The sequence below is a fragment of the Semicossyphus pulcher genome, unplaced genomic scaffold, assembly GCF_022749685.1.
Source record: "Semicossyphus pulcher isolate SPU_LCO1_2020_fin unplaced genomic scaffold, fSemPul1.0.p SCAF_1, whole genome shotgun sequence".
NCBI classification, from domain to species: domain Eukaryota; kingdom Metazoa; phylum Chordata; class Actinopteri; order Labriformes; family Labridae; genus Semicossyphus; species Semicossyphus pulcher.
Window position 1 is genome coordinate 35,823,117 of NW_027211603.1, and position 27,853 is coordinate 35,850,969.

Consider the following 27,853-nt stretch of genomic DNA (forward strand, 5'->3'; position numbering starts at 1 on the left):
AACACAGTGCTGCAGGTTGTTCTCCAAGTGCAGATACGTTTAAACTGGTGAAAGCATGGGCAGTGTTTACTGTGAGCCTTTCCAAGAATACGTACAGTACACGTGTGCAGACAAAAACAGCTGATCCAGCTGTGATCAGCTGCTGCCGTCATCAGAAACGGACGTTGCTTCACGTGACGCTTCAGAGAGGATCTCATTAAAAACATGTCCTCACATCAGCTGTTTAATGAAAAGCGCTATAGAGGAAAACAGTGGATGCAATTTAAGGGGGGTCCAGAGGGTTCCCTTCTATGGACTGTAGCCTGCCATGTTAAAGTGTAACCAAGGGAACTATCACTTGCACCTTGAACACCTTCTCAAAGAGCACTTCTAATCAAAGATCGGTCATAGAGAAATTAGATTGAAACTTGAAACTTATCTTAAGTCAAACATACAGTTGGCTTTAATCAACCCCCCCTCGTCGCCGCCGCCGCCGCCTACCTCCCCTTGCAGCTGTCGAGTAGTAACGGTTCAGCCGAAGAGACTGCCATTTTACATTGTAATTGCTAACATTAGCCAAGTCTCTGAACTGACAGACCTGCTATATAACCTATGTAGTGCTCAGTGTGTTTCCACGAGTATTGTTTAGATCACGTTACAGGGCAAGCAAACATCCTGGACGACTTTTTTTTTCAAGCACGAGTCAAATAAACGGTGGCGTTAAGAACAAGGGTAAGTTTGTCATTTAAGTTCTCCAAAAGCTACCCTTGCTAGCTAACGTTACCATAACATAACCACGTCGCTGTAGGCTTGTATGTACTTGTAAGTCTGATCATGTAGCTACCGCAAGTGCTTGTTATGGTTTTATGTAGAATCTACCTATATGTGATGAACGTCAGGTTAACAATTTGATAGTTGACTGTCGACATCGTGATAGAGATGGTTTGTTTACATAATGTTGATAACCTGTAGCTGTACGAGCTTTGCTAAGATTTAAGCTTTGTAGTTCAGGCTATATTTAACGTTAACCGAAAAGAGTGAGCACGTGATGTTGTCGAACACGGAAGTTGCCACTATTTATTTATTCCACAACTTTAGTACCACAAATACATCAAGTACAAAACATCTTGTATACAAATGAATATAATTATAATACCAGATATACAAGGGGGACCAATGCTGTGATAAAAGTGAGATAAAGTCTAATGAAATATTCACATAAATATCATGTAAAGCTTACAGAGGTTTGGACATGTTTTGTCACCTCTAAAAATGTATTTTTTTGTGCTTTATAATTTAGATTTATGATTATAAATAATGATGAAAACACTAAGCAAATTAATCCAACAGAAATGTTTGTCATATTCGGTTTATCCAAATACATTTCTCCAAAGCAATACAAAGTCAGGATAAGCATAATGGCAAGACCAAGATGAATTTACTGTCGTGTTCCTGAGCCCTAGAAGGTACACCTAACGTCAGTGTCTTCTTGAGTTCCTCAATTAATGATTACTTGGAAATAAACATTTTAGGTACTTAAGATAATATCTTTTTGACATATTTGGTAATATCCAAATTTTCTCCCAACAGATTAGTCAAATAAATATCACAATCAATCACTCAATCCATTTTTATTTATATAGAGCCAATCAGCAGTCAATTTTAATAAAGCTCTACGCTTTCGTAGAAAATTATTTATCGCCCACCTTATCATTTCTAGATGTTTTTTAAGATATGGGGCTTTTGGGGGGGCTTTTTGTGGTAACAGTATAATAAGATAAAATAATATAATCTTTATTGATCCCCATTGGGAGAAATCTACCCTGTTACAGCTCAAAAAGACAGAAAAGGTAAAACAGTGATAAATAGTAGGTACACAAAAATAATAAAATACACTATTGACACATGTGTTTTACACTGTAATGTGTTTAACATTTTGCTATTTTTAAAATTGAATTGAATAAATATTACAGTACTGCAACATGGACTGTACTTTTCTAGTCATGCGACCACTCAAAGCGCTTTTACACTACATGTCACATTTACCCATTCACACACACATTCACACACTGATGGTAGAGGTTGCTACATAAAGTACCCAAATAGTTTTCACACACCATTGGCTATGCCACCAGGAGCTATTTGGGGTTCAGTGTCTTGCCAAAGGCCACCTCGACATGTCAACTGAGGGAGCTAAGGTTCGAACCACTAACCTTTCGACTGAAAGATGACTGACTCTACCACAACCACAGCTGACTAGGTGCTGCCATTTTGTGATGGTGACGTCATTTGGAGCCAGAGTTGCGCAGTAGAGATCGGTGGGTGGAGCTGCTATAGCCACTTCGGCTAAAACACACACTTAACTTACCGAAAAAACAGCAAAGATTCCGCACGTCGGCGTATTTAACAGCAGGACAGCTTCTCTGTGTTGGTCTGAGGTTAACGTTCAAAGGTATGGAAACTTCAATGGCTGTAGTGATTGTTTTTGTTGCATTTCCTCTCACCGTTCGTCCTCCACTCTGCTAATCTGGAACTGATCGGCTGCAGGAGCCGTATTTGTCAACAGAGCTGTCAGTTATAATTTTTACAGCATCAAATAACTAATTAAACAGAAAAATGAACACTAAGTACACAAATCAGCATGATAATAACTAGCTATCATGACAGAAACCATGTTTGAAAAAAAATTATTTGGTGTGTATTTTGATTTTATAGTTTTGACTCATGTCCCATCTGTTAACATGGAGGAGGCGGGCTTTATGAACTATACTGCAGCCAGTCAGCAGGGGGCGCTTGAAATGTTTTGGCTTCACTTTTAGGGAGCTGTCATGACATACATCTTTTTATACAGCCTATGTTTGTGAGTAATGGGGGGATATTTACAGAGAGAAATGAGATCACATAGTGTAGTTGTTGACTGTCGTGGGTGAAGGGGGAGCTGAGCCTCAAGGCAGAGCATTCAATTTACCGGTCGATCTACACTCCAACCCTCACCTACGGTCATAAGCTTTGGGTAGTAACCGGAAGAATGAGATCGCGGATAGAACCAGCCGAAATGAGTTTCCTTCGGAGGGTCTGGGCTCAGCCTTAGAGATAGGGTAAGGAGCTCGGAGATCAGGGAGGAGCTCGGAGTAGAGCCACTTCTCCTTCACACTGAAAGGAGCCAGCTGAGGTGGTTCGGGCATCTGGGTAGGATGCCTCCTGGGCACATCCCTTTGGAGGTTTTCCAAGCACATCCAACTGGGAGGAGACCCCAGGGCAGACCCAGAGCTCGCCGAAGGGATTATATATCCCGTCTGGCCTTAGAACGCCTCGAAATCCCCCAGGAGGAACTGGAAAATGTTGCTGGGGAGAGGGACGTCTGGGTCACCTTGCTGATCCTACTGCCACTGTGACCCGGCCCCGGATAAGGGAAGATAATGGATGGATGGATGGATGTATATGAGCCAATCCAGTGGAGGACACTCCCCCTGGGCAAACCCACGTTTCTGACCAATCAGGACAAGACACCTGCAGGATGAACGCTGAAGATCCACACAGAAAACAGAGCACACACTTGCACACAAACACAGTCATGCAAAACATAGGCAAACTTCACAAAAGTCCAAATTTCGCCCAGAGCTGTAAAACCAACATAAAATAGTCCCAGTTGAAGTTAGTTAAAGTTTGGACTAAGGGTTGTAGTATCACATGGTATACAATTTTTTTGCAAACAAAATTGTATATGGAAAGCTTCTAGTGCATTGCTGGGTCAACCCTTACTATGATCAGGTGCAAACATTAGCCTTCATGTTGACTTGTGCATCTCTTAGGTGTCTTAGGACTACTCTTGTTTGTTTATCAAACGGTTAAAAGCTCAAATTCTTTTTAATTACAGGTTGTTACACTTTGAAATTTGCTATAAAAAAGTCCAAGGGGGCTGAATACTCATGAATGGCACTGTGTTTATTGTGTTTGTGTGTCTGATCCGGCTTGTTTCTGTGTGTTAGTGCAAAGCCGTGAATGGAAAGCCTGGAACCTGAAACCCTATATGTGTCTCCGGATCAGACTGGACAGCCCACACTCCCCCTCCCTAACTCGGAGGGCTCCAACTTGGCACTGGGGAGGTAAGTAGCCTTCAGCCTATTCTTCTCTTCTGTACCGTTCTGTGATGTTTTGGGGGAGAAGCGGGCTGTACCAGTAATCCACTGCCCACACCATGCAGTCTTTCAAACAGTGAAGAAATTAGTTCATACATAGAAAATAAAAAACTATAAAAAAGACAAATGTATTGAATATAAATGATATATGACCATTAAGATCAGTTTTTGATCAAGAATCTAAATTATGACACAGTTAGTGGCCAACCAGCACTTTTGTTTCTTACATGGGTGTATGTGCAAAAAAAAAAAACAATTCTAAAAGCTGAAACCTACAACAGAGAAATCATTCAAATTAAATGAGAAACATTAAAGGAAACACGGTATAGGATGCAGCATTTTTAAAGATGGTGAACATGAAGTAAACGAAAAGGAAACAGTATGAGCAAATGTCAAGCATTTTTTTCCTCTATTGTACCATTTTTTCCCCACTACTTGATGGTTTCAAAGGCTCACAGGAGCTAACACTGCCTTACTAAGATGGACTGCAAAAGCTCAAAGGACTGCCCATATATAATGCCTTTCTTTTGTCTTTCAGCCACTTAAACGCTTTACACTATATGTCAACATTCACCTTTGCACACACACATTCCCACAATGAATAGATGCAAGGTTCCAACCTGCCCATGAGGATTTTATGGACTGGATCTTCTGATTAGTAGATGACCCCTGTCTACCTTCACCTCTGTAAGACCATGTCCTGCCGTAACTAAGTCATAGTGACAGCAGCCCTCCCCAGAGTCCGCTCATTTTTACTATCTACCTGGTTTGCTGCTTCCTGTCTGGTGCTGGAGAGAGCCCTTCTATTGGTTGTTGACTTTTTGCCTGATCCTGGACTAAAAACATATAAAATAAACATGTTTGATCTTATTGGAATGTCAAAACGAGAAAGGGACTGACTTAATATAGTGCAGACTGTATTTAAAAAAAAACGGCATGAAAAGGATGCAACAGTGAAATAGTTTGAAAGGCTGCGATTAGGTGGGAAAGACATTTCAAGAACGACTTGCTGTTCCATTGCCATTATTCATTTCCATCTGTAATTAGCACTAGAGGTTTGTAAGCAAAATGAAGTTAGCTGCTTTAAAACTAGCTAGTGAGCTACTGATATCTTTGTAGTGATTTATAGGACACCTTCAGAATCACAATGTGCTTTTTTCATTGTCGTGTGTGGTATTAGAAATATGCTTTACTCAAAAAAATATATTTTTGTTTTTACACTAAATCTAGTATCTCATCTTTAAAAAAAGCATATACAAACTTAAAGTATAAAACACAACTTTAGTGCTTGTGCGTAAAGGCAAGGCAAGTTTATTTCTATAGCACATTTCATACACAAAGGCAACTCAATGTGTTTTACACAAATCCAAGAGAAATCCAAGGGAAGATTCAAACAACATGCTTAAACAAATTGAAGATTGTAATATAAAAATATACTTAAAATACTGAGTAAATAAAATAGTAATAAAAGAGAATAAGATCATTGTAAAATAAATAGGAAAATGATTAAGAGGATATAGTTCTGAATAATTACATAACAATTACTAACTTACAATTACTTAACGCTGCTTCACCATGTTTATTAGGACTCTCAGCTGAACAAGCTGTCCTGTGGCAGCAGATCTAAGGTTCCTGTTTGGTTGAATCATGTTAAACAATTATATTCCAGCTCTATACCATTCAGTAACTTGTAAACCAGCTGAAACACTTTAAAAATCTATTTAGTTAAAACTGGAGTAATGTGTTCCATTCTTGTTAGAGTTCTAGCAGCAGCATTCTGAATGAGCTGCAACTGTTTCATTGTCTTTTTAGGAAGTCTAGTTAGAAGACCATTACACTAATCAACCCTACTGGAGATAAATGCATGGATAAGCCTCTCTTGGTCTTTTGGGACACAAACCCCCTAGCCTAGTTCTGGCAATATTTTTTAACTGTTAAAATGCTGTATTGGACATTGCTTTGATATGGCTAACAAAGGTGAGATCGGAGTCTATGAGCACGCCAACATTATATTACTTTGTCTTTTGTCTTTAGAGCCAGAGACTAGGCTTGAGCAGTATCACAGTATCAGGGTATACGAGGTTAGATAGAGGTGATGTGTTGTAATGTACATCATGTGCTAGCAGAGGTCAGGCTACTGCTGGAAGAGCGGGTGAATGGCAGAGCTGAGAAGGATGGCACAACTGTAACAAATACTACAGGTTTGTGCAACACTTATTATGGCCAGAATGTTGTGTATTATGCGGACAGCTGATGACCTCATTAAAGCATAGGCTACTTTGCAGTCAGAGGATGGCTCCAGAGGGTTACAACAGGAGCGTGTCCTGGAAACTTGAATGGCATTGCGCAGGAGAGCAGAGCGAAAAAGAAAAATTAAGCTGTTATTTTTGTGTGTGCGTCCTTGAGATCTGTAAGTCGTATAATTTATGTTGACATATTTTTTTTTTTCAAATACCTTCATATACCTAAACAACCTTATTCCCCGGTATTATGGCAAGAAGGAATTATGGTTTGAAAAAATGGATACTGCCCAAGCCTACCCGAGACTCAAAATAAGTAACAAAATAACTCTGACCTTCTAAGTACGACATGAACCAATCAAGAACTGTCCCTCAGAGTCCAACCAAGTTTTCAAACCCATCCGGGATCTACAAAGTCGAATGCGGCAGTGAGATCTAATAAAACTAAAACTGATACTTTCCCTGAATCAGTATTCAGCCTTATAACATTTAACATTTTTATAAGGACTGTTAGTGCTGTGATGATTTAAATTTGTCAGGATGACCACTAGAATTCAAGAAGGTGTTGAGTTGACTAAATACCATTTTATCAATAATCTTAGCTACAAATTTGAAGACAGGTCTGTAGATGTTGAATACAGAGGCATCTAGAGTTCTCTTTTTTAGGAGTGCTTTAATGTCTTAAAGGAGAAGTTTGGTGTTTTTAAACCTGGGCCCTGTTTTTACAAATTCGTATTTCAAAATGACTCATAGGAACAAAGACTTTTGGAATCGGTCCAGTGGATGGCCTCCACCGTAGCTGGGATACGGCCGCAATGGTTGCAACATAATCCCCTGGGGCAATTGCGCCTGATTGAAGTTATTCCAGGTGTCCAACAACATTACAGAAATTATCCCTACAAAGATCATCCTTTTTTACAGAGTAAGATCCTTTTTGTGTTTCCAGAAACAGAAGTCTTGCTCAAGGAGAAGTCTCGCTGAAATCTCGCGAGTGGTGAGATGTTACCTGAACAGGACGCTGGAAACGTGAGTTAGAGTATTATGTTGCAGCAATTGCGGCCGTAACGTGGCTATGGCAGGGTCCATCTACTGGAACGATTCCAAAAGTCATTTCGACACCAAAGTTTGTAAAAAAAATAGGGCCCAGGTTTAAAAATACTGAACTTCTCCCTTAAGTGACTTTGGGAAAATGCCTGATAGCAGTGAGCTATTTACTATTTGTTTACAGTCAGTTTGCACCACATTAAAAATTGTTTTTGCACACAAGTATGTCAAAACAAGATGTTGATGATTTACATCAAAGTTAAGTTATTACTAGGTGGTTGTGGGGACAGAATGGTTTTATTGTTTTGAGTGGTGCAACTGGTTAATCTGATATTTTCATTATTTTCACTAAAAAAAGCGGGCAAATTCATTACATTTCTCTGTGGAAAGTAAGTGGTGTTTGTTAGCTTGTCAACCATAGCAAATAGAGTGCGACTATTGTTAACATTCCTGTTAATCATATTAGAAAAATGTTTCTGTCTAGTCCTGCGTAACTTATTGTTAAAACTACACAGGCTTTGTTTGTAGAGGTCATGGTGAGTTTGGAGTTTAGTTCTTCTCCACTTACGCTCAGTTTTCCTGCGTTCTCTTTTCAGGGCTTTTACCATTAAGTTGTTTCTTCTTGGATTTTTCTGTTTGCTCTGAGTATTTTGGATTTTTACTGGTGCAACTGTCTCTGCACTCAGGGTTTACAACATATTTTATTACATAAGACATCTTACCTACAACATATCTTACCTATTTTAACATATCAGAGAGGGAGGTTCTTTGAACATTTTGAGTGATCACGATATCATTATCGTTCATGTTATTATCTATGTGGATGTTAAAATCCCCTGTTGAAAAGAAAAAATAATGTGATTATATATAATGCAATATGGCCCAGCCTTAATTTGAGTGCTGGTGAACATTATATTGAATATTTCAAAAACAGTGTGAAGTAGTTATGAGTTGACACCTGAAGGCAGGCTGGTAGATGCAGTAAACTTGCAGGGCTGAAGTTTTTGTTGTTCCATAGGTGTGTGTGTGTGTGTGTGTGTGTGTGTGTGTGTGTGTGTGTGTGTGTGTGTGTGCGCTTGGGTGTGTTAGCGCGTTTGTATGTGCTGTAATGTGCACACAGACAAAAGCTGGTGTCGTTTGACATTGGCTCCCTTCTGTTTTCATACACAAATCACATACAAACCAGTGTGACCTGTAGGACAACAGGGTAAACGCAGCCCCCCTCAGGCCGGAACCTAATTGTCCGCCCCTGGTGTGGCTAGTCCAGGGATTAGCTACTGGCTGGGGAGTACTATTCACTCCCTCTTTCATTCCCTCTGCCTACTGGGCCTTATCACCATCAATCTGACACCCTGTTTATCTGACGCTGCAGCCAGATCTGCTGGTCTAGGACAAATGTTCACAAAGGCTGTGGACCATCAGCACTTTGATTGTGGGACCCCAAATGGCCGTTTCTCTCTATGGCCCTAGTGATCCCAGCAGCCCTCTGTGGTTAGTCCCAGTCCCAGTACCTAGAAAGCTGACCTGAAGCCCTGTCACTTTGTGTCTGTCGTTTGTGCTCTTCTTCAGTCTCAAACGAAGGCGGTTCCTCGGCCAGTTTTTGTGTGCTATATTTATGTTCCATTGGACAGGTCATCCATGTGGATTGGTTTCCTGCAGTACTCGTTTTTTTTGATCGCTGTCGACTGTCTTGTTATACTCTTTGCCAGCCATTTACCCACAAGTGTACAATCTGGAGTTAACCACGAACAACTGATCACTCTTGCAATTTACATTCATTGCATTTAAGAAGAAGAAGAGACGAACATCATTTTGTCAACATGGCTTCTTTTAAGCTGGATTTTCTCCCAGAGATGATGGTGGACCACTGCTCTTTGAATTCAAGCCCTGTGTAAGTAGCTCACTCTGGCCGGCCTTGTGAGTATAGCATGTGCTAAGGGTTTCCCTTTTGTCTCTGAAAAGACAACAGCTTTCAATGATTATTTGTCATACTCATAAGCAGCTATTTTGTTGTGTGTCAGTGTGGTAGTATTATTTCAGTAAAATCAAGGCATCGTACATGGGTAGTGTCCATTGAAGTGTATGCAAGAAATACGCCAAAATGTAGTGAGATCTTGTATTCGCAATTTGAACCCACATAACAATCCAATGTACTAGAAAGAGGTATTTCGGTACTTTCAACAACTTTATATTCTATACCTTTAAGTTGGTTGTTGTTTTGACAGTTTCTGATTCTGACAATTAATTCCTGTTGTTATGGAAACCTGTCTTTGATACATGTCTTAAATTTGTGAAGGAAAGGACAGATGACACATTGTCAGATAGGCTGCTCCTATAATCTACAATTAGTACTAAATGCCTCTGCGACTTCAATAATCACATTGACCCTGTTTTCTTTCCCTCAACAGTTTTGAGTTAATCTCCTCTTAAAGCATTTTACATTCCCATGCAGACTTTTCCCACGGTCCAACTCACTTTAAGGCCTGTACTTTGCCTTTGTTTCATGGATGCTATGACAGTCTTTAATAGCATCACATCTGTAGACTTGGAAAGCAGAGATAATGGGGATTCCCAAGCTGTTGTGGTAACTGACAACAGTAATGGGATAGCACAGGATTATGGTGGTCATAGACTGATCATCTGAGAGATCAAACATTATATAGGATGTGGTATATGTGGTAGAAAGCTGTTTCTAATATTTTTACCTTCTCATGTATGTAAATGATGTAGACAGTCCAGTTCTAATAAATAAATAAATAAATATTGAAATGAAAATGAGTTGCAAAATGAACAAACAGGGATATGTGCCTGAAATAACATTTTTGTTCAAACTTTAAAGAATCCCCCATTGGCAGCATTTATTTAGCTCTTACTCTAGTTGTTCGGTCTGCACCTATGCAATACTTATTGCACACCCACAGCGAAGATTCAGAACAGCTTGAGCAAAGAAGCTGGTCATGACTCTGGTGGTACCACACTGGATGCTTCTTTACTTTCCACACATAAGAAGGGTGAGCCAGCTGTTGCATGAGTGGGTATATAATATATATATTATACTTTTGGCCCTGCGCAAACACCTCACATTACATCATTGATGCTCATTAGACGGTTACAAATTAGGATCTGGGAGTTTTTTTTCACCTTGACATTGCACAATCCATGGCATTTTCTTGTCAGGATGGTATCTATTGCTCCTCTGTAAAAGATGACTTGAAGAACTTGGCACCGGAATAAAAAAAAAATCATCTGTAGTCTTAGCTTTGTTAAACAGAGTTGTGAAATGTCAATGTCAGTAGGGTTGACCCAAAGCTTTGAAGCTTAAATGCGTATACATTTTAAACATTTAAATTTTCTGTTTTATGACGTGGAGACTAAATTTGGACTGTTGTCCATGGCTGGCAATGTTTTTTACTACATAATGTGTTTACATTTTTGTGCGCACACTTTTGTTTTTGGAATACGTGGGCTTGTGTCATCCCAAAACAATCAGTTTGTGAAACTTTTATGATTTTATGAAAATTATGAAAGAGTGTGCAGGATCTACATTAAAGGATATCTCACACAAGACAGTGCTGCACCAAAAAAAAAATCAGTTTTACAAGCCTCCTATTCCCCCATTTTATGGCTAATAATGGCAGCAACCGAGAAGTAGATGAGTTTCTGCTATCTCTAAAGTGGTTATATAAATGGGTCAGACTTTGTTTACCTGTGCACATTCCTCAACCAGGTTTGTCTCTTTGGATCACAACCTATGTGGGGGCAGGGGTGTACACCTTTTTAAGGTCCTGCTTTGTGTGTGGTTGTAAGTTAGACCCCAGGTCTGCTAAAGACAGTTTCAATAAAACTAGTTGAACTAGCAGCAGCTGAGTTTTTGTCGCGTTGAAGACACAAACACGCTTTGTCTTTATGAAACTCTGCTAAGAACCCCGCCCCCGGTGAGCAGCTAATATGTGCAGTGGACTAGTAGACTAAGTGCCTAGTACCAGTTCCAAGTGAGCACAGCTGAGTAGTGCCAATGCTTCATGCTTCTTCATATCTGAGTCTGGGGTCTTGGAGTAGCTCCATTCAGGTGATCAATCAAATTTTATTTGTATAGTGCCAAATCATAACCAGAGTTATCTCGAGACACAAAAAGAGCAGGTCTAGACCGACTCTTTGTTATGTTATTTAAAGAGAGGCCCAACATGAATCACCATGAGTAGCACTTAGCAACATTCATGATAAGAGATGTACTGAATGGAACGGGGGTAATGTGGGCGGCTGTGGCTCAGTGGTAGAGTCGGTAGTCTTTCAATTGGAAGGTTGGAGATTCGATCCCCAGCTCCCTCAGGCTAGATGTCGAAGTGTCCTTGGGCAAGTATGAATGTGATATCTGATTGACAGTTGGGCACTTTAGGGAGCAGCCTCTGCCATCAGTGTGTGAATGGGTGAATGTGATATGTAGTGTAAAAGCAGCTTTGAGTGGTCGCAAAGACTAGAAAAGCGCTATATAAGTACAGTCCATTTACCATAATGTTAACCACCCCTGCCTTAAAAAAGGGGCTTTCAGCTGTTTCTTGCTTCTTGTGGCCCTGTGGATAAATGGATCGTCTCTTGTCTTTGCTGATCCTGTCATGCATATACACTGTGTATAGTATTATTTTAACTGCCTAGCTGTTATGCCGCCTTTTCGTTCTGTATAAAAGCTGCTGAGGCAGAATGGTGGGGCAAAGTCGTTATACCTCTAAGCCGGCAGCTGAGGTGTATATATATATAGACACACACACACACACACACACAGACAGACAGACAGACAGACAGACAGACAGACAGACAGACAGACAGAGAGAGAGAGAGAGAGAGAGAGAGAGAGAGAGAGAGAGAGAGAGAGAGCTTAAAATAATAAAATTCCAAATAGTAATTATAATAAATTAAATATCAAATTAAATAGAAGTGAGTATAAACCAAAAACAAACATATGTATTCCCCACCTTCACACAGTGCTGCTACAGATAAAAGTCACTAAAAACAGACCAGCTCATTTGACAGACTGATACCGTTAATAATAGTAATAAAAGGCTTTAAGAGCAGCATTTTCCATATTAAATATTCACTCTAAATCAACATCCATCATAATCCAGGAGAAGTGTGAGCTGGTGTCTGCATCTCCAGAGGATCTGCCCTTCGTCTGTGTTTATATTCTTATTATTCTGCTCTGTTTGGGACATTTTGGACTATCTATGGACTGTCTATCGCGGGGCAGAGGTCTGGAGCTCAGCCAACAGTCCGCAGGTCGGGACTCAATCAAAACGTAGCATCACGGTAACATGGCTGTCTCTGTGCTCTGCTCTCTGTCTGTCTGTGACACTGTAACATCGAAACTTTAACATCTTTATGAGATGTGAAAGGGACTTCTCAAAATATGTTAATTTGCCGTCCTGTGAATTAGAAAAGTCGCGCGCACGTCTGCCTCGCTGCTGTAAGGAGCGGCAGGTGTGACGGAGGGCGGAGTAGACAGACACACAGTCTGCAGCAGCGCGACGATGGTACAAAATTCTTCCTGTGGGGTTGTACGGAGGTGAAGACATTTAAGCTTGTTTATTGTGTAACCGCTGTGAAACTAGCAGACAATAAAGCATTAAGCTCCTATTCCTTAGTTATCATCGAACTTCAAACTAACTGAGAGCCAGACTGTACACACGGAATTTCGTCTGCGCAGTTTAGATGCGCAGAGGGTAGAAACAGCGGTGCTCTGAAAGCAAGCTTTCTTTGGCTGATTACTGTGATTTTTTACATGAATTTGTTGTTCACAATGTTTCGTTCTGTAGGAGAGAGACCATGCTTTCCTTCACTCTTGTGTCTGCTCAGCTGCTCTGCTCAGCTGTGACGCGCACTCTGGCAGCGACAGGGATGTCCTTATTTCCCATCATGCCTGCCGCCTAGTGCTGACTGAATAGTTTAAGTTGTTCAGTTGGCTATTTTATGTTCCAAAATGCAAAAAAAAAATTGCGTGTTTTCAATTTGTCTGTGCAGAGCAGAACATATGTTCTGGATAAGGCATATGTTGGTAATTGTCGTTTTTGTACTGGTTTATAGTTTTAACCACGAGTGAGGAGGCCCGGTATATTTGTTGACTCCAGCTGAAATTTATGTTATGATTGTAGATCTGGCTCTCATACTGGTGAAATAGTCATTGTGCCCTCTGTTTGTCAAGAGGTGTAGTGACTTTCTGTCACATCATTGTAAGAATTTAAGTCATTAATAGCGGAGCATATCGGAGGACATGAACGATTATACTTATATATCTGTAAAACCCATGTATTGGATAAATAGGGGTTGTGAAACTTTGCATGAGGAAATGTGTATAAAGACTCCAATCCATCCTAGTGTCAGCAGTGAGTCATATTTTAGCAGATGGTCTAATCTGTTTTGCTTTTGTAGGTCACAAGCAAAGACTGTATGGACAACCCGTCTCCATCTGCTCCCATTGTACGAGATTGATGCCAAAATAGCCCCTGCGATAGGCGCTGCCATCTTGCGATGGTGACGTCATATGGAGCCAGAGACTGCACAGTAGAGATCGGCGAGTGAAGCGACCGTAGCCACTTCCGCTAACCCAAACAGACACTTAATTTACTGAAAAAACAGCAAGGATCCCGCACACCGGTGTGTTTAACATCAGAATAGCTTCTCTGTGTTGGTCTGAGGTTAACGTTCACAGGTATGGAAACTTCAATGACTGTAGTGATTGTTTTAGTTACGTTTCTACTCGAGGATCGTCCTCCGCTCTGCTCACCTGGAACTGATCGGCTGCAGGAGCCTAATTTGTCACAGAGCTGTCAATCATCCTTTTGACAGCATCAAATAACTAATTAAAAATAAACTTGTCAGAAAAATGAACACTTGGACGTAAATCAGCATGATAATTACTAGCTATAATGACAGAAACCATGTTTGAGAAAAATTTATCGGGCGTGTATTTTGATTTTATAGTTTGACCCATGTCCCAGCTGTTAACATGGAGGAGGCGGGCTTTATGACCTATACTGCAGCCAGTCAGCAGGGGGCGCTCAAAATGTTTTGGCTTCACTTTTAGGGAGCTGTCATGTCGTCCATCTTTTTATACAGCCTATGGTCACAAAGCAGAGAGGCATCAGTAAAATTGAGACTGATAACCAGTCAAAACTGAATTATAATGAAATCAAATGTTTAGTATTGATTGATAATAATTCTCTTAATAAAATGTCTGGTTTTGTAATTGCTGTTCCTGTTAAAGGTTTTATTTGTATGAAAAAACAAATAATAAAACTCACTTGCAAGTATTACTAAATTCATAAACAAATCACACTGCTAAATAGGACTACCATCACAGTTTTGTGAAAAAAGATATGTATGTTGACATGTTGAAAGTTTTTTAAAAAAAGGCCACCCTCCTTTTACCTGCATAAAGTATAGGAAATGAACAATGAAAAAATATTCATGGGTAAGTAAGTAAAAGTCCAAGCCAAAGCTCAAGTGAGGAACTTTCAGTTTGTGTTGATTTTGGCGCCCCCTGTGGACAAAGCTATACCTTTGATGTCTTTGCTGATTTTGTCCTGTACATGCTTAAAGCCCCTGGAAACTCAGCTTGAAATAGCAAAAATGCATATATGATATCAGTTGTGAGTGTGTCATAAAGCATCCACAAAAATCTGAGTGAAAATAAACGTTCAGAACCACGAGAAAATCTTGAAAAACAGCTCGTTTGGCTGTGCAGACAATTTCTCAGGACTGTGTAGGCGTGGCAGCTCCCGTGTTGATTGACACCTGCGGGGGTCCAGCTGATATGGGCACGTGGATTGTTCACACTACGTATGTATGCCGATGTCAGCGATGCGGAGCGGACCCTCTTTTGCCGTTAGAAGTAAACTGGTTCCACTGTTGTTTATGTGGTTGCCAAGACTTCACGAGTTCACTGTTTTAGTGGTCTTCCTCAATGAGGAGAGGATGGACGATCGTTGATTTGCAGCGGAAATCTCCAAAGAGTCATTCAATTACAACTTCTGAAGCAGCGGCTGCAACAATTCATTAAATGTAAGTGGCGGAAACACTGCTGCTTCTCCAAGTCCGCCGCATTTAGAAAATAAAAGAATGACACGTTGTCATCTCAGATGGTGGATGTGCACCAGGGGACAGCACACACAGGCATGATGGGGAAAAAAGGCGATCGTTAGGCAGGTAACTGCAACAGGTATGTGCAGAGATGGTCAAGGTATGTGGACAGGAGTTAGCGCAGACTCAGAGAGAGGGATTGATCGCCAGCCCAGAAGTGTTATTGCACCTGTGAGGGCGGGACAACTGCTGTTGATTATTTCACGATTGGTTCGAGAAAATTTATGACAACATAAATATCTTCACTGACCACGCCCCATTTAACCCCAGCGTCAGGGAAGTTAACAAAGTAAGAATAGCAATAACTCCAGTTTGGATTAAAAGTCATTTCTAAAACTTTTAACATGCTTACACGTATGTACATACGACTTTAAATTGCATAGTGAGAAGGATTTTGTGGATTTGGGTTTCCAGGGGCTTTAAGTCCTCCTCATATGTATCACTCACTTTAATTTTTGCCCTGGAAAATGTAAACAAATAAATAACAAGACCTCCACTTTCAAACAGTGTTCCTTTTCTTCACCAATCTCATCCCCTGTGACTGCCATTTCATCAGTGCTAATGCATTTCTAATCAAGACTAGAATAATTTAGAGCAAAGTAGGAAAGACAGAAAGTGTGCTTGCAGTAAGGTTGTCAAAATGTTTGGTTTTTTGATGCTTTTCGATACCACGTTTTAAATAATACAATCTCCATTATTTTTACGTTAAAAAAAGATACCGCAGCTTTAAAAAAAACCCAACACAGATATACAATCAGTTTTCAACCCTAATCTGCTGCGAGAGAGAGAGAGAGCTGTGGTCGAGCGACATAAGCTCCTTTCACACATGCACTCCTGACATTTTCCTGAAAATTTCAGGACCGTCTGACCCTGACATTTTCTAGAGTTGCCCTTTCACACGTATCCCGACTAATTTAGCTAATTCTGTCATGTTTCTTTTTTCAAAAAGATTGTCATTCATGATAGATTAAGTTACTGGAACCCCCCCTTGTTCACGCGCGGCTCACCTGCTGCTGTGAAAATGAGATTGTGGGTGAAAAAGTCAAAACACGAGTTGTGTTATTTTGGTGGCTTGTAAAATGTGCAGCTCATGATGGATGTAAACAGAGCAGATACATGTAGGGACAAAGAAACACAGAGAGTCTGTGTGCAGGTACAGCAGGCGAAGGTGTGTGCAGGTAAAACGGGTGAAGGTGTGTGCAGGTACAGCAAGCAAAGGTGTGTGCAGGTACAGCGGGTGAAGGTGTGTGCAGGTAAAACGGGTGAAGGTGTGTGCAGGTACAGCAGGCAAAGGTGTGTGCAGGTACAGTGGGTGAAGGTTTGTGCAGGTACAGCAGGCGAAGGTGTGTGCAGGTACAGCGGGCAAAGGTGTGTGCAGGTACGGCAGGCGAAGGTGTGTGCAGGTACAGCGGGCGAAGGTGTTTGCAGGTACGGCAGGCGAAGGTGTGTGCAGGTACAGCGGGCGAAGGTGTGTGCAGGTACAGCGGGCGAAGGTGTGTGTTTGGAGAAATAACTGAAGAGAAGCAAGCTGAGCAGATTAAAGTAGTTTTGTGAACAAACACTAACATATGGTGGAGAAGAATGAAGCTCAGTTATAATGGTGTTACGATATACTTTCTTTAAATAGGGTGAGGTATTGTTTATCTGTTTACTCCGCCTACACTATAGCAACAACACATAGATAAAAATAGATAAAAATCTATAATGAACCCCAAAACCTCAAAAATAGTTTGAAAAAAAGATAATCAATTTCGCGATGGATGGATGGATGGATGGATGGGGATAAACTCATAAGAAAGTATAATTGGAAGCTTATATTCAATATGTGTTGAACAAACAACATGCTGCATATATTATTAAACATATTACACTCTGATTACTGATATTGATAATTAGATTTAAAAATGTACACTTACATTTCCCTGCATGAGATTGGACTAGACGGAATTCCATCTATTTTTTGCATAAAACGTGAGAAATTGCTTCTAAAGTTGATATTCAGATAAATGGATCTAAATATTCTATCTGAATGAAAACACAGAAAGGAAATTCTCGTCTGCATGATGTTAAAGTAGCATTGAAGACAAAATATGCTTTGAGCTCTACGTTTTAATCTTAAACTCCCTCTGAATTAAATTGATGTTTATGAGCTTCATTTAAAAATAAAACGTGACACTCATTCAACTTAAAGATAAACGTCTAGTGAAATGACACAATTGCTGTGTTGCTTGGTGAAGCTTTTAGTTTGTTGTTGTCTGGAATAAGATTCTGTTGTACGTTGCATCCGTGTGACTGAACTGAAAGAGAAGCTGTGAGTAAAGTAGTACGGGGATTAATTGAGTAGAAGAGACTTAATTTATTAAATTAAAGAAGCACCAGGCAGTACAGACTGAATGTATACTGTATGCAGGAAAGAGGCCTACAGCGATGATTCTCTCATTGCAATAGTCAGTTAAATGTAGGGCTGCACGATTTTGGGAGAAACTGACATTGCAATAACTTTGTGTTCTGCAATTTTTATTGCAATTTAAAAAAAATACAGGAAATTATACCAGATAAATGCAGTGTTTTCATTTACTTAACAATTATCAGTCGTACTTTATATAATTTAGGACTTGTATGTCTATTTTCTTCAAACAAAACAAAACCCCTCTCCTAATTTAACAACATTTGGTTCAGAGACTCTGAGACTCACAAGTCTGTTTGTATTTTTTTATAAAGAAATATGTCATTCCACCTTTCTCTATACTTTTTCATAGGGCTGTCAGAGTTGTGAACACATCAAGTGTGTTAAAAGAGTGGGGTTTTGTCTTGTTCAGAAAATGGACATAATAATAAAAATAATCAATTTTATTTATATAGCGCTTTAAAAAGTACTCAAACACACTTTACATGTTTAAACAATAGCAAATTCATTAAACATCGACACCCTCTCATTTTTTCAAGTTTTTCAGAAAACACAAAAAACTGAACCAAATATTGAATATATGATATTTAATAATAATTTCACTCAAAAAGTTTATGACAATAGATGACTATTGACATACTAATAACAATGTCTGTCAATTATGTAACACAAGAGGAATAAATGACTTAGGCAAATTTTTGAACCTGCCTTTGTGACTTAAGCAATTTTAAACCTTAAACTGTGTCAACAATAAAGCATAACTAACAAACTAACTAACATAATGCTGAGGAGGCATGTGTGTCTCCTCACTTCTCCCTCCAGCTCTTCTTTGCTGGGTTCTTGACTGATGCCTATAAATGTGGCAAATTGTCAAAGAAGTGATGACACTCGACGGGCATGACGTGTTTCATTGACTGGAGGTCCTGTAACTTTCTCTCCTTGATTGGCAGAGCACATGGAAACATTCTTATCCATGCTATCGGCTATCGGCAATGATTATGGCACGAGGGACGTTATTAATGACGTAGCGATCAAAACGATCGATCGTTACCAAATGACATCATATTTTATAAGCTTTATAAACCGCGACAATCAATGTATTTGCAGTAGGGACGTGCAGAGTTAGACAGACAATATCTCCTCATTTCAGTATAATATCGTGCAGCTCGCTGGAGGAAGATCTCCAAGGAACTGAAAGTTTGATACTGAGTGCACAGCATATAGAGGGACGTGGGTTTTTTACATTGCGTAATAGAACTGCACATGTATGCCAATGTCAGCGATGCGGTCCTTTGTAATAGTTATAGTTATACTAGTGTGACAGATGTATTAGAAGTGGGGGTTTTTTTCGTTACAAGAGGACAGACTTTAAAAGTATGTTTATGACAAAAACAAGGAATCCCATTATTAATCTAAACATTTATTACACTCTGCGTGCATCTGATGAAATAGACTGTATTTTATCATGCAATATATATGTCGCAGAAAAAAAAGGTTATGGAAATTTCATTTTTTTTAAATATTGTCCATCCCTTATCATTACACTATTTTGGATGATTACCCACATGGGCCTTTCCACTTTGAATAATCCATTTGCTTGTCTTGGACATTGTCCCCTGTTTTAAAATGTTTATTGTGGGGCTAACGATAGAAATCATTTGGAACAAATCCAATCAAACATTCAACTTTTGTAGTGGCCAATGATAAACAGTTAACTGTGCAATTGCAATGTCAGAATTGTGTGATAAGTATTCTTATATGTTTACTCATAGGAATGATCAAAGGAGTATGTGATGTGGTTTTTAATGATGTTGATATATGGAAAGAAGAAAATAAAACCTGTTTGTTCATATCTATAGTCGGGATGGGCATTTCAACCAAAAATACTATTTGATATTCACTGGAAACTATTTGACTATAGTCCCCCCCCCCACACACACACACCACCATGATCACTGCCCCCGTGCGCGAAAACACTGCATTATTTTAAATCACAATAATGCGGGGTACGGGGTATAAACTGGGCATCCTCCAAATATAATACACAAACATGGATCATATATAGTGAGAATCTGAGTAATATGGTGCATAGTTGTTGTAGACTTATAATATGCTACTTTTACATTTAAAAGTTTGTACGTCATTTTTGTTTATTTTTTACGACGCGTTGACAGCTGCAAAAGTCTCTGCATTTTCCTCCGTTCCGCACCTCACAGCGCCACACCTGTTTTTACCAGCACCTGGCGCTAATGCTTTCTACTTCTCTTGTTATTTCACGCAGGTTAGTAAACAGCTTTCAGATGCGCTCCAGCCACCATCTGGCTGTAGAATCCCAACACAACCAGACAGCGGTAAAAACAATGGACAATACATATTTAAGAAGAGATAATAGTCGATTGACCTTTGCGATTTTTTTTTCAAATTCATGACTATTCGGAATTCATGCCCCTCCCTAATCTACACACGTTTTTTACCAAAAATTGTCTGCTGGTTACCTGACAAATGTAACCACTGTTGTTGTTGGAGTTATAAGTGTTTGTTTAAGGCCTCCATCTAATGTTCTGGTATTTGTCTTTTATAGTGGGAAGAAGATGAATGGGTCTCTAGACCACCCAGACCAACCAGACATTGATGCAATTAAGATGTTTGTAGGACAGATTCCACGGTCCTGGTCTGAAGAGCAGCTTCGTGAGCTGTTTGAGCCTTATGGAGCAGTCTATGAGATTAATGTTCTCCGAGACCGCTCCCAGAATCCACCACAAAGCAAAGGTCAGCATTTAATAACACATTAACACACAATTTGAATCTGAAGAAGTCTAATGTGTAACTCTTAAATTTAGAAGATTAAAAGATATGAAACTCATGATGGTGCAATAGTAATGCCAAATTATTGTAGGCCTCGGCATACCCTTCATACAGCATACTGTATACATATACAGCCAAATCTAGTCATTGACTCAGGTGTATGAAACGGGTGTTATTTCATCCCTCAACAGGCTGCTGTTTTATAACGTACTATACTCGCAAATCAGCCTTGGAAGCACAGAATGCTCTGCACAACATGAAGATTCTTCCTGGGGTACGTATCATTCTCCTTAAATGCCCTTTTAATGCATGTTGCTCTATAAGGACAAATTGGACTTCTGGTTAGTTAGTTAGTTTTACTGTGTTACTTTTTTATCCAAAACAATGTTTGTTTGTTGTCTTTGAAGACAGCAGTGAAACAGCTTTTTCTGTTTTCAAAAGCATTCTACTCTTTGACCAGATTGCCGAAAGGATCCAGACAGAGAGAGAGAGCTATTTTTTCGATACTGAGAATAACAATCACAGCCTGACAGTTTCATAAAAGCACTTTTAATGGACATACTTGTATTTGCCCTAAAGGATTACATTGCGGCAATTACAGCCAATTTGGTGGATGCCGGCTGCAGCGATCGACTAGAGCAATTCCAAAACCTTTTGGAATTATATCATGGATGATAGGCCTGCCAACATTACAGAAATGCATCCCACAACACAGATTTGTGTATTTCTCCATTATAATAGTTTGTTACTTTTGCCTCCTTCAGATGCACCACCCAATCCAGATGAAGCCAGCTGACAGTGAGAAAAACAATGGTAAGGATTTTTTAGCATATGCGTCTGTCTCTTCTGTCCTTTGATACTAGCAGGCAATCTCTTTGTTTATTACATGGGTGTATTAAATACTTTATTCTGATTAGATTAATTACAGCATTCCGGGGTCTGCTATGACTCGATAACAGACTGTTGCTATGAAGCAAGGTTATTATAGTTAACGAAAACAAACAAAACTACGAAAAGTAAATTGTCAAAAACATTTTTGTTAACTGAAATAAAAATAAGAACGAGGCCTTACAAAAAACGATAACTAACTGAAACTGTATTAGGAGTTTACAAAACTAACTAATATGAAATAAAATTATAGTGAAAATGTCCTTAGTTTTTGTTTTTTGTGAATTAATTTTACACATATGCCAGTGATCTGCACGGATCACCCCCCACGGTTCGGCACGGGGACCAACATAAAGTTTAACATCATGATGTAAAATAATGAAAAGACACAACACATCATGATGCGTTTTACTCTGATGTACAGTTATTAGAGGTATGGACTTCCTGTAGTGTGATGTGGAGGGGGGCGTTACCTTAACAACTGATGCAGTGCTAGCTTCACAGAGTGTGACAGCAGCAAGGAGAGGGGCTGCTAAAAGCGTATCAGTCCACAGAGATCTGCTCTATTACTATAAAACACGTCAGTCTGCTTTTAATATTTCTACACGTGTATGTGTGCATATTTCACAGCACATCGGCTCCTTTACTGTACATCACTTTCTACTTTCAGTCTGACCATGTTGGCCTTTATTTTGAAAGTACCAGCTGTTGGATGCCTTAGATAACAATCGGCTGCTTTACACTATAACTGACGTTGCAGGCTATGAATGTTATCTCACCGGTATTTCATAAACTCTGTTTCATAATGCAGTACTGGGTCCAAAAACTGAAGAAATAATCCCTAAACAAAAGGTCACCGTTTGTTGTTTTGCTGTTACTCACACACACCTGTGCTGCAGGTGAAGCAGTGAAGCAAAGATACACACAAAATCCCTCGATGAACAGTGTGCATTTGTGATGTGTTCACTGACGTACTGCTATGTAAAAAACCTTTTGTAGATTACAATTTGATTTAATGACCTGCCTGTTTAATGTTTCTGCTTTTATGAAGCACTTCGTAGCTTTTATTTTGAAAAGTGCTCTATAAATAAATGATATTATTATTATTATTATGGAGCCTGCTCTTGTAGTGCACTACAGAAGGATTTATGTTTAGTGTTTGTAATTTTCAGGTTCTGAGATGGTCACACAGATATAGGTATGGAAATGAATATCTTTTATATTATAGGGGGCTGTCCTCTCGATATTTTTAAAAAGCTCTTTAATAATATGGGAGTTCAACTCTACTTGAATTGATTATGGGAAAAGTAGCAATGTGAAGTGATAAGGTTATTGAGGATCGGTACACTGAGATGTATGGAGATACATCCTGAATTGTTGTGTAGTTGAGATTTGCAGTGACAGTCATGGCAGACTGAAGAGGGAATAAGTTAATAAAAATATTATCTTCAATATGATTTATGATGTTTTGAGTTCTTATTTCACAATACTTGACAAGTATTCCATATTACAAAAAACTAAAACTAATACAAACTATACCAAAACTAAGCATTTTCAAAAACTAAAAATTAAACTAAACTAACAAACTGAAACTGAAAATAAAAACTCAAAACAAAATTTAAAAAAAACAACAAAATAAAGTGAAACTATTATAACCTTGCTATGAAGAACAGGCCGTTGTTAGGGATTCAGCTTTAATCACACAATCCGGAGGACTAACTGTAATCATATTAATCCACCAAAAGAAGTCTGGTGGATTTGACGTTGGCTTGTTTACAGAGAAAGCAATAAAGGTTAAACGATTCAAAAACTGAAGAGTATGACAAAATGATCTACAAAACTGAAGAAGGGACGAGACAGAAAACCTCCATCAGGTGCTGTGCCACTCTCTAGCCTATAGATTCTACATTTCTATGTAGAATCTGTAGGCAGGGACGTGGAATTTAAGGATGGTGTTCTGGTTTCTGTTTGTGCTACGCTTGTAGTCCGAGTAATATTGACCAATCATGTATCAGCAGGCTGCGGCGTATGAAGGAAAAACAATCCGCGTGGAAAGCAAAAGCAGGCGGAGCGTAATTAATGACATCAATAATACTCTTACTACAAACGTAAACCAGAACACTTTCCATACAAAAATCTGGTCCTGTGCCTCCAGACTTTGCATTCTTATTCATAGTCTTTAAATAGAGATTACTCTTCCTCTCTAGAACAACCAGACCCTGTGAATTAAACAAAACTTTATAGAGCAGTTTCACCTTAAATATTCAGACATTCTTTAGCAAGCTTCAGATTCTGCGAGAAAAGCTGTCAAAATAAATTCCTGTAAAAAAAAATGCTGTTGATGCATCTTTTAATGGTATGTATAAACAAGAGGAGTTATGACAAACATAACCTGGAAAAATGTTTATGGGCCCCTGACTAGTTTTTCATAATGGATTTAAAAAATGGTTTACTCTCCTTTAAGCAGCATACAGCAGATCAGGTGGAAGATGCTGTTCTGAATTTGAAATGTCCTAAACTTGTGTGTCTTTGAGAATGTTTTAATTTGAAGAGCCTTAATTTAATATGTAAATGTACTTGCTTAATGTTACATTACTTCATTTACCTTGACACAGAACAGGTGTGTTTGATGTTGTGTTGTGGTCAATACAGCAGTGGAAGACAGGAAGCTGTTTATTGGAATGATCTCAAAGAAGTGTAATGAGAACGACATTCGACTGATGTTCTCCCCATACGGACAGATAGAGGAGTGCCGTATACTTCGAGGCCCTGATGGACTCAGCCGTGGTAGGGCATATTCTGCTGTTATGCACACACTCCCACAAACACTAAAGGCTTTTCGGTACTAAGCGTGCCACCAAATAATAAACATGCCTTTAGATAAAGAAAAAAACATTTTTTTATTAAAGTAATAAATCTATTAAAAGATTTTCATTTAAATAAATGTCTGTCAAGTCACTATCTGTCACTGAATGAGGTAACACAATGGTGATTGATGGCCTATGGCCCACTGATGCAAGCCTTTGCATTTGCAGTATATAGTATTATTACAGACTGGGTGTCTGTGGCGACATTGGTGGAAAAAATCACAAGCGGTGCCCAGTTGGTGACGCCAGCAGTGGTTGGTCTGCCAGAGAGGGTAGGCGGAGCTAAGCGGCTGCTTTTCCAGTCTCTGCAAGTGTTGCGAGTAAACAGTAATCTACTATGGCTGAACAAACAAAGAAAAGATCGATGACGACAGATACAACTTCAAAAATAAGTGAAAATCCAAAGAAAAAGCTCAGATGAAGACAAACAGTTTAAAAAGGAAAGCGACCATCAGCCAAAAGAAAAAGAGTTACAACCGTGACAAAGGGAGCCAACCGTAGATGTTTGGTTATCGGGGATGCTTGCCCCACCAATTCCAAATAGAACGAAACTGAGAACTTAAAGATTATATCTTTAAATAAGTGGCTCTTTTGAGGTTTGCTTTTTATTATGGCTTTATAGGATTACTGTGCAGTACCTATTGCCAATTTGTATTATATTTTTATAATAAAAATGTACATATGTAGATTTGAAAACATAGACTATTTATACCAAGTGGAAGTGACAAGTTTGTCATTGTCACTCTCTCACATTTTAGTTTCTCGGTGCCAAAAGTGACCATATTTGAAAGAGAGGTTGGAGCTGGAGAGATGGAGTTAGCAAACTTATACAGTTATACAGTCTATTGCCAAGGCCTCTGTTTTTAGTTTCATGCATACATAAATTTGTATGCATGTATATATGTGAAAATTTAATCAACAAAGATAGATCTCCAGTTTGATAAATGTAATTACATTTTATTTCATTAGTTTTATTTTGTATGCCTTTTGCTAAAATTTGAAAGTGTGTTCAGCCAGTAGACTTCGTAAAAAGATGGTCGACACGACAGCTCCCCTAAATTGAAGCCAAACCCTCTCTATCGCCCCCTGCTGACTGGCTGCAGTATAGGTCATAAAGCCCAACTCCTCCATGTTAACACATGGGACATGGGTCAAACTATAAAATAAAGATATACATTAAATACATTTTTCTCAAACATGATTTCTGTCATTATAGTTAGCTCTTATCATGCTGATTTATGTCCAAGTGTTAATTTTCAGGACGTCAATTCCGCGGTTCCACCAGCCAATCCCTCAAGACACTAGAGGCTGAACTTAAACTGTATCTTAGTTGAAGAAAACCATAGCTTTTTTAGTTTAAGCCAATAAAAACTGATGATACTTTAGTCTTCCAAGTCATCAGATTATATATTTAAGTTTTCTGTTCAGCTACCCGAGTCAATGTTTTTTTTTCTAATTTTAGTCAAAATTACTTCTAATTTTATCCAACCATTATGTGATGGAAAAACTCATTTTTAACAAAGTTTCTGGTCTTGAGATCTGGTGTGTGGAATCAATTTAAAGAATACAGCAAAGATGGTACATGTTCTGACAATCACACAATTCAGTAACTGACCTAGGGGTACAATACTCTCTTGAACTTTTATAACAATCATTAATATCATGCATTATTATGTTAGATCTACCTTGTTTCTTCTCTTCCCACTAATGTAATTTTAGCCTTTGCTGTTATTGTCTATGGTGCAGGGTTAGGGTCATAAATGAGACCACTTTAAAGTCTACAACAACAACAACTTGCATTTTTATTGTGCAATGCTGTTTCGGCCTCAGTGCAGAACTAAGTTGAAAACTGACCCAACATGATATCGAGCGAAGAGAAAACGAGAACATGAAAAAGTAAAAATAAAAAACAGCTGCAGCCATCAAAACAACACAAATAAATGCAAATCAATTTTGGTCAAAGTTCACTTCATCTGTATATATATATGATATGATAAACAATTTTTCTCTCCTTTAGGCTGTGCATTTGTGACATTCACAGCTAGACAAATGGCCCAGTCTGCCATCAAGTCCATGCATCAGTCCCAGACCATGGAGGTGAATTTTAACTTGACACAAAAATAATATCTAGTGTATTAAAATTTTTACCTTGATTTATGCATTGGTTTATTATACATATTATTTCTGTAGTTTAACATCATTAAAACCAGTTTTTAAAGGTTTTAAAGAAAATGATCTAACTTGCAATTAAAGGGGATTTCCCCAGATTTTAAATCTCTGCCCAATTTTTTACAAACTTTGGGGTCTCAATGAATATTAGGCACAAACTGTTCTGGAATTGCTCCAGTTGATTGTTTCAGCCAGCATCTGTAAGTGGGCTGTGATGGCTGAAATGTTCTCTTTGGGAATGGAATGTGCACAATCAAAGTACATCCACTAAAAGTGCTTGTTTTAACCGCTGACAGGCTCAGATTGTAATTGTCTGATAACATTACAGACAGCATCTTACTATATTTTAAATGGTAATAAACAACTTTTACATCTGCCTTTCTACAAAGCCACCAGACTCCATTAACAAAAACATTATTTTTGAGTTGCTGATTTACTGCTGCCTCAATCAATTACTTCTTTTGTGTTATTGTGTGTTTCGGGAATATTGTCGTGGATCCAAACCAACAATATTAAAGACCGAAGTCAAACAATAACGCATACAAATTTACTGAACAAGCCAGTGGTAGACCAGCATCACCTGTGTTCTTTAAGGTAAAATGACCAATCATGATTAAAGTGTTTCTTAATGGATTCTGGTGGAGTTGAAAAGAGCGATGCAACGCTGCAGCCATCACAGCTTGATTTTGCAGAAACGGCTGATGCAGTTAACTGTAGCAATTCCCACATTTTTTGCTCCCATTGGGCCTCATTCACAAACAGTGCATATGCGCATATCTGTGCTTAAACCGTGCGTACGAACGTTTGATGCACACATCTGGGATTCATCAATATGTTCTTACCTGAGTTTCTTTGTACAATTTTAGAACTTCCTCAGACAATGCGTACGCACAAATGATGAAGGACCGGCTTTCTCAGAAAATGTAAACGCACACCCTTATAACTTATTGCACGGCATGTTTGAACTATTCATCTAAAAAAAGCCTTTAATAGACAACAACAATTAAAACCTTGAATTAACCAAATGAAATTATTAATTCTAATTAATTAACTGTATTTTCATTTGAATAAAATGTTTTGGGTTTTTTTCAGATTGACTCGTTAATTATAAAACAACAAATTATGAAATTAATTACGTTTATGAGACGATTCTTGTTGAATATCATCACTTTCACCCTCAGGGCG

At 38.8% G+C, this 27,853-nt stretch overlaps 1 protein-coding gene across 1 annotated transcript in view; it reads left to right on the top strand.

Moving 5' to 3' along the window:
- Positions 1-610: 610 nt before the first annotated feature.
- The window catches only part of celf1 (cugbp, Elav-like family member 1), a 91,308-nt gene continuing 64,065 nt past the window's right edge, over positions 611-27,853 (top strand). The window contains exons 1-7 of the mRNA XM_069662590.1: positions 611-711; positions 3,969-4,085; positions 20,521-20,708; positions 20,936-21,018; positions 21,509-21,557; positions 24,285-24,419; positions 26,517-26,596. Coding sequence (XP_069518691.1) covers positions 3,982-4,085; positions 20,521-20,708; positions 20,936-21,018; positions 21,509-21,557; positions 24,285-24,419; positions 26,517-26,596 — 639 coding nt within the window. The 5' untranslated portion in view covers positions 611-711; positions 3,969-3,981. The remainder of the gene's footprint in view (positions 712-3,968; positions 4,086-20,520; positions 20,709-20,935; positions 21,019-21,508; positions 21,558-24,284; positions 24,420-26,516; positions 26,597-27,853) is intronic.